The sequence below is a fragment of the Sander lucioperca genome, chromosome 12 (genome assembly GCF_008315115.2).
Source record: "Sander lucioperca isolate FBNREF2018 chromosome 12, SLUC_FBN_1.2, whole genome shotgun sequence".
Lineage (NCBI taxonomy): Eukaryota > Metazoa > Chordata > Actinopteri > Perciformes > Percidae > Sander > Sander lucioperca.
This window is the reverse complement of record NC_050184.1, coordinates 25573536-25586056: the sequence shown is the minus strand read 5'-3', so window position 1 is coordinate 25586056 and position 12521 is coordinate 25573536. Positions and strand designations below refer to the sequence as shown.

Below are 12521 nucleotides of genomic sequence, written 5' to 3'. Positions count from 1 at the left end.
AGCCCCCCCCCCACACACACACACCTCCCAAATCTTTGGACTGCACTACAACATTCCATAGACGTGTAGTCATGATGACTGACACACTCATCCCATCCCAATTCCCCCTTTTTTTCCTTTTCTTTTTATATATTACTATTTTGTGTAATATATGTATTTATTTTATTGATGATGTACTGTATGTGGTGGATAATGCTGCTCTTTGTGTCATTTAATTGCGCACTGGGGATGAATAAAGTGATTTGAATTGAATTGAATTGAATTGAATACTTCTTCCATCACTGGTTCCTACCTGTGAACAAAACCATTAACTCCCCGCACCCTCATGATAATCACAGAGGACTCAATGTGTCATTCTCCCTATGTAAATTAACTTTACTTTTACTTTTTAGTATAGGAATTGCAGGATTAGGCATAAGTACATTTTTATGCTGTACACACACACACACACACACACACACACACACACAGACACAGACACACACACACACACACACACACACACACACACACACAGCCTGTATTCATTTGTTATGGGCTCTCAGTCGGTAGGGAGTTTGGTTGGGAACCGTAGAGTTGCTGGTTCAAATCCCCTTATGGACCAAAATACAGTGGTGGACTGGTAGCTGAAGAGATGCCACTTTCCCCAACTGCTCGGTGCACCTGATACTCTGACATCTCTCGATTTGTGCATATATAGGTACTGCACACTGTTAGCCTTAAATTTGGTGTATTATAAGTATTCTTGCATAGGATGTATTTCTCATTATATTGACACTTTCATTACTACTTGTACTTGTGTATTCTTTGTATAGTCTATATCCACGACATTCCACTTACGGGATTGCTACGGTGCTGCCAGAAATTTCGCAGGATGTAACTCTTTTCGGCAGGATGTCCTTTACCTTCTGCTTTCTTTGTGTTGTTATTTTAAACTCTGGTCGATTTAAGAGGACTATGGTTAACTGCTCCTCAGAGTGTAAATCCAGACAGCTAGCTAGACTATCTGTCCAATCTGAGTTTTCTGTTGCACAACTAAAACAACCTTTGAAAGTACACATGTTCCACCAAAACACGTTTCTTCCTGAGGCTATTTTGCAGCGGCACCATGGTGCCGTCCATTGCTTAGCACCACTTAAGAAATGCCAATAAACCAGGGCACGTTTTTCTCCCATCCCAGAATACTGTGAGGACTAGCCAGACCTTCCTTCGCAGCTCTGTGGAGGACATATACAAGGACAATACAAGTTAATACTTGCATTTGCACACAAACCTGTGCACGGAGGCCACATAAAATTGTAATAGAAGGTCCATGTAGGAAAATATTAAAATAATTTCCTCACCTCTGGTTCTCTTTGAAGATTATCTCCTGAGTTTAGTGTAATAGGGATTTATCTACAAGCAGCTCCACTCTGAACCCTCAGGTGATTTAACGTCTCTTCCTTTTGCTGGCTCCCTTTAACATGTATGTCGAGGTGAAGTCATTGTGTAAATAGAAAGGCTATGAACACATTTACATGTTATCTCCACCCATGAATTCCTTTAAAAAAAGATTGCCTCAGCAACAATGAAAACTGCAGGCCATACTGTGTATGCAAATGACTCATTTTGAAGTGAAGGATGGTATTGGATTTGTACATGGGAGCAGCCTCTGCACTTTGATGAGACTGTTTATAGCTTCCAAATTTTAAAAAGAGAAGGAGGTGGAGACATTGTAAACATCCCTTATGGTTGGTTTGTTATGTCACTACTCACAAAACAATTGGTGATAGAGCTAACAAGTGACAGGAAGTGCTGTGTTGTGATGCGGGTTATTATGCGTTTTCTCAAGTTTTACCTGGTAGTAAGAGATATAGGCTACATCACTGTAGGAGTAAACCTCAGCAGCACACATCCAATGTGGGCTCTGTCATTGTGAAAGCAGTACTAATGAGGCTGGTAAAGTGAAGCTAAACTGTGCTCATCATTGCAACTCGGTTATGGGGCATTGTAACAGTAGCTGTGGTCTGATCCACAAGTCACTTTGTGTTTTGTCCTGTCTGAGGTATCAGGATGTAAATGAAGAAATTGGTTTTGCTTTTTATTTTTTGCTGCCTGAGGGCGAAAACTTAAGAACAATAGCAACAATTTTAACATAAATTATTTTTCTCTCCCTATCTTTTCCCCTGTCTGTTTGTTTTGATGTTTGGTCAAGATGGGAAATGCCTCTGAAACATTTCTGCTTGTGTCCAGAATATCAAAAGACCTTGACTTCCTCATGGGAACTATCTACACAATTTTTGGTAAGTAATATGATTTTTTTTCCTCGGTTTACAGCCTTTATCTGTCAGAATGTGTGTTCAAAGTTCAAGTTTCCTGCCACTCTGTCTCCTAGGGATGCTATCGTTGGTGGGAAATGGTATCCTGATGTTTGTGGCCTATAGAAAGAAGTCCTCCCTGAAACCGGCAGAGTTCTTTGTGGTTAACCTGGCTGTCAGTGACCTGGGCATGACCATAACCCTGTTTCCACTGGCTATTCCCTCAGCCTTTACTCACATGTAAGTGGCCATTTAAGTTTCCATCACTCTTTCTCCTTTCATCTATCTATAGAAGCAGGCTGTAGCTGCCATCGAGGACACGAATGTCATGTCTTCAGCACTTCGGTCAACTGTTGTTGTTTTTAAATGTGCTCTATAAATAAATTTGGATTGGATTAATTGTTTTCGGAGAATCAGAGGGTTATAACAACCTGAGCCGGAGTTTACATTACCATATATTTCACATTACACATAAAAGATCAATATTAGTAAATCTGAATTTGATTGTTTTTAGATTTAAGCCAATAATAAAGTACATTTATAAATCTGCAGATTCAGGTGACAATTTTGAGTTCAGGTCCATCACTATGAGCGACTGTCGTGGACCAAGCAGTCAAGAAACACAAGAACACAGGTTTAAAGTTCAAAAGGTTGGGTTTATTTCCCCCAAAACAAAGATCCACAAGCAAATAAAGCAAATAGCTATAGGGCCATTAAAAAGGTCAACAAAACATAACTCTACTAAAAAATAAGGCTAACATAATCAAGATGTTAACTCAATTAACAGACCTTTCAAATGAGACATGAGGGACATGTATATACACACTGACCAAACCAATAAACACACAGAGGGGAGGACAACATGGACATAACTAAAACATGCAGGAAGAAACCCTGATCCCCCACTGTTGTCAGATCTTTTGGAAAGGTTCAAGACTAGGGCCTCTGCATAAAATGTCCCATCTTTTGTTCACCGGGACGAGAACTGCAGCCAGGTAACTTAAAGACAAAGAGAAATGAATTAATACAAAACTAAATGACAAACAGTGTAAACTGTGTGGTAGAACCAGTGTATTGCCAAACAAACTAATGTCTTTAATGTACCATTATGTGACCGCAACTCAAAATAACTGAACATGTGGTGATGTTGGTGAGTGTGTACAACTTTAAACCTTCAATTGTGTGGCTTGTGTGCTTTCACATAGTCACTTGAAACATTGTATTAAAAAAATATTGATCACAGCAGCTTTAAGCTTTACAAGCAGTGATGTGTGCATATTGTCGCTCAGATTTTATGAAGTGCACCCCCCCATGTAAAGGCGGTTAAGACCATGTGCAGCTGTCCTCTTAATATAATAAAAAAATCTTTATAAAATACATTTTATGTCATATTCAATATCTCCAGATCACTACAGTGTAAAGACTGACTTATTTTTTGTGCAGGAGCAGAGAAAGGCATCATTTCAATGAGGTCTTCCATGCGATTGTAGGCCTTTCAGAAGCTTTTTAAAGCACAATAACCAATTCATCATAATTAGCTATTTTCTAGATTGACATACATGTTTATAAATGGAGGGAAAAGCATTCACTTCTTTACCTCTAATATCATTGTGTTCCCTTCACCTTTCACTATTAACTTACATCCTTCATTATACAGTTAAATGAATAGAGGATAAGAAGAAATGAAAATCTGAAAGAAAATTAAATTATTGTATAGTCCAAAAATTCTTTTGAAGGGTGGGGTTGACCTCAGTCCTGTAGGAGCATAATGTCTCCATTAGATATTAAAAAAATGCAACGCAAATAAAGCATTCAAATGGTTGATGAAACGTTGAAATACATGGCACTTTGTCCACTGTTTTTCTCCTGCGTCATCCCGTGGCCTTCCCTGCTTGCTCTGATCCCTCGGGCATGTGCGGCTGATAGATGTCATATGTGCCATGATTGGGTCAAAATGCATCACTGCTCACTACAGTTGTATTTGACCCAGGGGAAGGTCAGCAAATGTATCACCTATTTCAGCTACTGGGTGTAAATCACCAGAAGGATCTCGCAGAGAAATCAGTCAGTAACAAATGAATGTTCTCTTCTGTTTCTCTCTCCATCCAGGTGGTTGTTTAATGAGACAACCTGTATTGCCTATGCCTTCTGTGGTGTTTTGTTTGGACTGTGCAGTCTGACCAACCTCACGGTGCTCTCCTGTGTCTGCTGGCTCAAGGTCTGCTGCCCAAACTATGGTAAGACAACCACTCTTTATGCTTTAATTCAGTATTCTATGTAAAAAAAAAAACATCATCACAGTAAAACAATGTACTATTGTAAAGCAAAGGAATGCTTTTTTGCAGCCTGTACTCACCCAGAAAACACTGTATCAATTAGGCAAGCAGCTCATAACGACCGACAATTTTGTTTCTTGTTAGGCTGCGACCTCTCGTGACTGTAGTAATTATCACTATTATTTATACATTATTTGAGGTGACAAAGTATAATAGCGCCAAATTCCATTTAAGGAGCAAGGATGGGGTGGTGGATGGGTCAAACAAACTAACAAACGCACTCAAACTTTTCACTCAGGAAAGAGGGGTTCATAGCCCATGTGAAACCAAAAGTCAACTGTAATTTTGAAATGAACCGAGTTTTACGGTTGATGTTACGTCCTTGATGTCACGTTAAGTCCTCATTTCAGTAGTTTTACTTGACTCATTTCAAGCCAATCCCTGATGTTTTGCTAACCCTAAGTATTTTTGTTGCCTAAACTTAACTACTTCAGTTTCACATTTACTACTGTCAAAAGTTAAAACTGAGCCTTTTTAAACAGAACGACCACATGATTAAACCACCACTTTGCAACAGTAAACAGAACGGTCATATGTGTCGTTTTGGGAGTCTTTGGAAATGGACCTTCCACGTCGTTTAGGTATGAGGAGTGTGCTTTTTGACTTGACTTGAATCATTTATTGATAATGAAAGAGATTTGATTCTCCCCCGAAACCAACAAACCTTGAATCTAGAGAGAAATATTATTGTAGTTAGGCCAGCACCTTAAGGGCTTGTTACAAAGTAAAATGTTCAAAGCTTTAACCTCTTAAAACAGCAGGATATGTAAATAAGGAGATGTTTACAAGGCTTTATAATGTACTCCCTTCCATTTTAATGTATTCCCCTGCAGGGTTGCATTTGAAAACTTACAAACCATCCAATTATTGGAATTGTCTGTTTCCATAGCTGCATGTTTCAGCTACATCCACACTGTCAGTGTTTACTAATGAATTTTAATTGGTGTTCATCATCAAGAGCAGAGCAAAATGAGTAATTTATTCAGCTAATCTCATGATAGCCACGAATAACCTCTGTAAGGGACTGTATGACTAGACACTTAATTCAATTTAATTTTATTTGTTGTGTCAAATCTTCATCAGAGAGAGAGATAATACCGATATTGGTGGCATTTTTGGCTTTAAGGTCATCTACTCTTCTACTTATGACCATCCCTTCTTCATCTAGTAACATTGCTGACATGTGACTATTAGTCAGGAACAATGTATGCTTCTTAATCATTTCTTAACATTTACTTTAAATTCCCATATTTAAATGTTTTACATTTTTAAGCAGTATTCGTATTCAAACATTTAATAAATGTGTTATAACACACTATAATGTAGTTGTATGCAGCTATAAGAACATATTAAACTGTTAATTAATGTATAATTGTTTGTCAACAATTATAACTTCTTTTATGAAGACATATTTTACATTATTATAAACTGTGTTTACTATATTCATTACATTACTGTCCTCTTGTTTCTAAACTACCTTATACACTCTAGCAGACAGCTCCCCTATTCAGACTCACAGACATGCTCATTCTCACAAATACAAAATCAACAGGGACATACGCCATCTTTGATGCAAAGATCCAGACGGTAATTTCAGCCCTGCAGCGCCAGCAGGTTCAGACAAACTCATTGTCAACCACCAATTGAAAAACACGATCAGCAGCAGGTTAGACATGATTTCGATATGCTAATGTACACCATCAATAAGGAAAACAATTACTATGCAATAATCATGCAATCTTTAGACGTGTGACACCAACAGGCAATGAGGCACAGTTCAGAATTTTTTATAGCTGTTGTGTGAGCTGTTTTGCATTTTCCCACTGGTTTGTCACTATTGCTGCATCTACACTGCATGGTATGGCACTGCATGGCTCAACTCAACTCAACTCGCTTGAAACCCTTCTTTTTTGGATTTCCATTAGCAAACGTTTTGGCTAATACCTGGTACTTTTTGCGGTACCACTTCGGTCAAGGATCGTAGCGAGCTGATGCTAGAAGGTGTAGTTAAAACACTGCAAACCACTGATTGGTCAAAGAGAATCGTCACTAGCACGACACAGGACATCCTGCACAAACTCGCCATTTTAAAAAGCTAAGCTACCATCAATGACCGAAATTATTTTATTCACTTCACCAAGATTTAAAAAAAATGTCAGCCTGCAAAACTATGCTGTACACTACGCCGTACAATTGACGAATTTCAGACGTTCCTCTGTTTGGTTGCTGAAGAAAGGATCTGTGGTGTGAAGAGGATGTCACGGCAGTTCCGCATGCCGTCATTTTGATGATAAGCTAAGAATCCGATGAGTGGGTTTGTGAGGAATCAGTTCCATGGAGTACTTTGCATAAATATGAGAAAAGAAACAAAAAGGTGTAAGAGCTGTGTTTATGGAGTAACGCCAAAAATGTCAGAGGATTGGGTTACTGGGGGGAAGGAGAGTACAGCAACAACAACATTTATGGGCTGATGACACAAGGTTTAGATTCCACGTTGAGTTATTATAGAGCAGTTATCTCTTTAAATTAAAAATGGGCAACTGTTTTAGTTGTCAAGGGACAATAAACTCTGGTTTAATTGGATTGAACATTGAAATCAGAATTAGAAACGTTCAAATTGTTTTGAAAGAAATCGTTTCTATACTGCTGTGAAAAGAGGAAAAATGTTAAAGAAACTGACTATGTAAAAAGATATCCTACTGGGATTATTATTTAGAGCATGAAGTCTACACATATCTTCATAGAAATGATGAGACAGCAAACTATTTCTACAAAGATTTCTATTCCAGTTTGTAAAAGAAATGCATTGCCTTTTGCCCAGTCTGAGTCTAAATATTCGAGCTACCAAATGAGAAGAGAAAACAAGACTGCAGTTTTGGTGCATGGTTCAGGGGCAGGTGTATCTGTACAGGTTAAATGCTTCACACACTTACACATACTAACTGCTACTAAACACATGTATGTTTCATGTGTGTGTGTTATCATTTAAACACTTGTAAAAAACAAACTTAAACCATTTGTATGTATAGAGGAGGGTGGCTTCATTGTAAACGCTGGAAACTTCATGCCATATTCAAATTAAAATATCCTGCTTGAGCAAAGCACTAAAGACTGTGCTTAAATGATGAAATAAACACTTAAGAGATGGAGAATGGATGATGGAGAGTGCTTCTTTCTTCCTGTCTTTTATTCGTTTTTTGTCACGGCTGGAGTATCCCCTGATTAGAGACAACTTAGGTCCATCAACCAATTAGTTATCTAACAGCAGCATGTGGATCCGGCGCTTCATATTAGGTTTAATCTACAGCCACTGATGACTGCTGATGAACTTGTTTGTTATAGATCAAAGTCAATTAAACAAAAGTCTGAGGGTGGATGACTCTTCCTCATTAACAAAATAAGAGGGTCTAATGAGAAAAGGTGAGAGATGAGGTATAAATAGAGGAGAATGAAGGGTGGCTCTGAGGATTTGCTATACAGTTACTGTAAAGAGGACTGACACAGTTAACTGGTGGCAACACAATCAGTGTGGGCTATCTCACTTAATGTTAAGTTGTGTTAGCTGTGAAAATTGACACATTTCACCATTCCCGGCACCATTGAGCCTTAATAGATCTCAATCACAGTCAAAGCCGACATCGCTCACAATATATGGCAGAACTTGTACATTGGTAAATAGATTTTAAATTTGGGGACAAAAGGGAGAGCTGGTATTGGATCGGTAGTCTGTACCATCAAATACCCTGAGTTGAGGTATCGGAATCGGTATCAGGAGGAAAAGGTTTGGTACATCCTTAAATAAAATGTAAGAACACATGCTTGAAGGCTTTTGTTTAAAATTGAGTTCAGCTATGTGAAAAAAGAGCTCAGGTTGAATCTTTTAAGTGCCATTCGAATAGCTGGAGAGTGCAGTGATCAGCCTCACATCAGACAAAAGCCGTCTGTAATGGCTAACCAGCCCCCTTCCCAAGCACCACACAGTTCAGCAAATGCCACAGGGCTTAATCATCCCCCTTCACCTTCAACTTGAAGGGTAAGAGGGGCTGACATACAACTGAAGAGGCTGTGTTGTATCGCAGCTTAGGTTCCCTGTTCTCCTTCTTACTGATTCTACGCTAAAGAAGCCCTCGTCTAAATCAATTACAGTAGACAGTTCAGTGTTTCCCATGGATCCCCTTATTCACATTCACGAGTGTAATGACAAGCGAGTGCTCCACCACTAATCGTGCTATAAACATAAATGTCTCATAAATGTAGTATACTCACATTTAAAGCTATAGTGCATGGATATTTTATATTCATGAACATACATTACATTCAAGCAATTGCCAAATGAGTTGACACAAAGCTAATTAAGCCCATCAGCTCCACAAAACTCTCTCTGTATTGCTCAGTATGGCTATGTTTACAAAACAGGACAAGTATAAGAAAAAGGACAACAGCGTTCAGCCTTGGAGACAAAGACGACTGCTGCAACAGGTGAAGGCATGGCTGTAATCCCAAAAAAGCGCCCACAAAATGCTTCAGTTAGTAATTGAACTACTAAGAAAACACCTACACAAAAGAAAGTGACAGACGGACTGACCGCATTTCTGTTGCATACAAATTAAAAGATAAGGCTTGCGTCTTGCGGATGCGCCGACAGTTTTGTTGTCATAACTTAGAATTCCTCATGGGGGTGACAGAAACTACGCACTATGGCTTTAATATGAGTTCTGATACGGATAAAATATAAAACCAATCACAGAAATTAGACTGTACAAACATTACACAAGGTACTGAAACAGTGGCCTCTTGTACAAAGAAAAAATGGCTATTGACTATAGATTTTATGTGCCACATTATCACTAAGAGAAGTGGTGAGTGGAGTCAATATAATATTATCATTATTACGCAAGTTATTGAGTGAATGCGAAAAATAGTAGAGGGAACTGAAGATACTGTAATTAGGATAATATTATTACTTAGAGAAAAAAATCACACATTACAATCCACACATTTTCCATTAAGATCCTATATGGGGTCTTGTATGCACTTCTCAAATTTCTTTTCTTTGGCCTCTAAGTAAACATGCAGAGCAGCTACTCTCCATATACAAAGAATCATATGTTTGGGTCCCTGGCATTATGAAAATTGCTAACTTCACATGTGCATTCACGTGAGTCGTGGGATCTCTTATCTGAACATGCCTGAGGTCACATTAAAATATGCATTCGTTGGAAAAAAAATTGTAATTTGTATCCGTGTTCTTGTTACAGTAAACAACGCACTTATTCATCTGAGGGGAATTTCCTATCAAGTTGTTCATCTTATTGTACGATATCATCCCGCTTCCTCCTCCTTCTGTCCTCCTCTTTCTCCTCCTCAATCATTGCCTGTTATCAGCATCAGGTAACCAGACTTAATATGCTTTAGTAGCATATTGTTACTATGCTGTTGTGTCTGTATCCTTCCTCTATGTCCTCATCTGTCAGTAATCACCCCCCAATCTCCTTCCTCTGCCTCTGTCTCTACCCTGCTATGTTTTTCCTTAGGTAACAAGTTCTCCTACTGCCACGCACGCCTTCTGGTTGCTGGGGTCTGGTGCTACGCTGGAATTTTTGCTGTAGGTCCCCTGTCAGGCTGGGGAGAGTATGGGGCCGAGCCTTACGGTACAGCATGCTGCATCAACTGGCATGCTCCAAGACAAAACTCTGCAGCTATGAGCTACATAATCTGCCTCTTCGTCTTCTGCTACATTGTGCCCTGCACTGTCATCTTTCTGTCCTACACATTCATTCTGCTGACCGTTCGGGGCTCCCGCCAGGCAGTGCAGCAGCACATGTCCCCACAGAACAAAATCACCAATGCACAGGCATTTATCGTTAAGGTAAATGCCTAGGTTCATTTTCTAACATATTATATAGACCTAAATCAATAAAACAAATTTATTTTACATGTTGTGTCTCTTTTCAGCTTTCAGTGGCAGTTTGCATTGGTTTCCTGACAGCATGGAGTCCATATGCCATTGTGTCTATGTGGGCAGCATTTGTTAACCCAACAACTGTACCACCCATGGCTTTTGCTCTGGCAGCTATCTTTGCCAAGTCCTCCACCCTTTACAACCCTATTGTCTATCTGGTCTTCAAGCCCAACTTCCGCAAGTCCCTGTGTCGGGATGTGGCCAAATGCAGGACGACACTCTGTGGATGTCTGTGTCAGGACAGCTCTGCACAGAAGGGAACTTGCAGGCAATCCAGTCACAAAGAAGAGTGTAACTCGACAAGGTTCTCAAATGGGCTACCGGAGAACCACAGGACATGCAGACACTGTCCTTACCCTGAAACAGCTACTGGTACCAGAGAAAACTTTACAGAATACAGCCCCCAGCAGACTGTGAGAATACTTAAAGGATCATTACATAATGAGGTTGCTGTCAGTCAGCTCTCCAATGAGTTGCAGAGTGACTTATTTTAGAGAATCAAACAAAGTCAGACAGTGAGAAGGTAAATAAAAAGAGTAATGGAGTAAAAGATGGCAACAATGAAGGTTTAAAGACACTAATTGCAAGGAAAAACGGAATGAAAAAAAGATAATCATTGAATGAAGGAAAAGAGTTTATAACTTTAAAGGTCAAAGTTTAAAAACTCAAATAGGTGATACTGCCAAAAAAAAGGCCAAGAAGTTAGAAGCCAATAAAGGATAAGCAAGCTGAACAGCCAACATGCAACCACAATATTTAATCAGGTCAAATTAACACACCTCAGCTATCCGATCACTTTGACTGATCAACATTAAGCTTTTATGTATTTATTACGACTTCTGTATTTGATGATGTGTTTAATTTGAAAGGTATTTATCAATGCATGCCTAAAATTAGACAGCTCTGTCTCCTCATTGCTGAGGATAGATGAATGTCTCAAAGGCCCACTTTGAACATGGACCTCCTATAGTTTACCCAGGGTACTGTATTGATACCTCTGCAAAGAGGTGTTGCCAATGTCAATTTTGTCTAATCAGCTGTGTCCAGGACAGAAGGCATGACTGAATTATAAAAGCAGAAGGATTGGGGCAGTACTAAAGATAATCAAATCTATAACACCGAAAAAGCTCTATTCTCTCTCAATATACTCTATGGAGTCCTCTAGACAACAATATTCAAGATAGCGACGCAAAACCTGTTTTAGGATAAATTATACAATCGGGGAGAACCATCAGCTAAAGTAAGCTACAAATTTACAAAACCCAAACATGTTGCATAGGAACATATGCTGGATACAGTTTTTTCCGATTGCTAAACGACATTGGGCACAACTGAAGCCACATGTGCAAAACTCAAACTACAGTCTGCACTATGTGGTATCTATAGTGGTGATGCTGTGATGATGTGTGGAAGAGTAACTCCGCAGATACCACAACTACCAACAGTCACCTGAACTAAACAGTTCAAATCTCCTGCAAAAGTCATTCCAAGCAACACAACTCTTAACACACTTCTCAAAACAGGTTCAGTGCAGCCAAACACTATGAACAATCCTCATCTAGATAACACACACTGTCACTCAGAACACACAGAGAGTAAAAACACTAGCATCAAACACCAATACAGAAAATACAAACTTTCTCATCTTTACAGTTTGAACAATTGAAGATATAGATTTTATGTAATATACCAATTTTTACTAGGGCTGTCAAAATAACGTGTTAATTTAAAAAAATAACGCAGATTAATCCATTCCATATTGACGTTTGACCCGGAGCCGTTCTAACCACCATTGGACTGTAAAATTAAGGAGGGAGACGACAATGTGCTGCCTGGATCATTAACTGGAACATTTACTTGTTTAAAAATCTTCTTCCTGCCAACCCTGGCTACCGAAATCTGGCGCCACTGATATGTCTGCACTTC

The 12521-nt window shown here is 39.1% G+C and overlaps 1 protein-coding gene and 1 long non-coding RNA gene across 2 annotated transcripts in view; one reads left to right on the top strand and one right to left on the bottom strand.

The window, feature by feature from the left end:
• opn7b (opsin 7, group member b) overlaps positions 1 to 12095 on the top strand; it is a 67910-nt gene extending 55815 nt beyond the window's left edge. Inside the window, exons 2-6 of the mRNA XM_031316689.2 lie at positions 2195 to 2282; positions 2375 to 2537; positions 4407 to 4534; positions 10168 to 10502; positions 10589 to 12095. Of these exons, the coding sequence (XP_031172549.1) occupies positions 2195 to 2282; positions 2375 to 2537; positions 4407 to 4534; positions 10168 to 10502; positions 10589 to 11089 (1215 nt within the window). The 3' untranslated portion in view covers positions 11090 to 12095. The remainder of the gene's footprint in view (positions 1 to 2194; positions 2283 to 2374; positions 2538 to 4406; positions 4535 to 10167; positions 10503 to 10588) is intronic.
• Positions 2933 to 4619, bottom strand: LOC116062132. The gene is made up of 2 exons (XR_004107887.2): positions 4483 to 4619; positions 2933 to 3296 (listed from the first exon to the last, which is right to left on the bottom strand). It is a non-coding gene; the product is annotated as an uncharacterized LOC116062132 (long non-coding RNA).
• Positions 12096 to 12521: the final 426 nt, after the last annotated feature.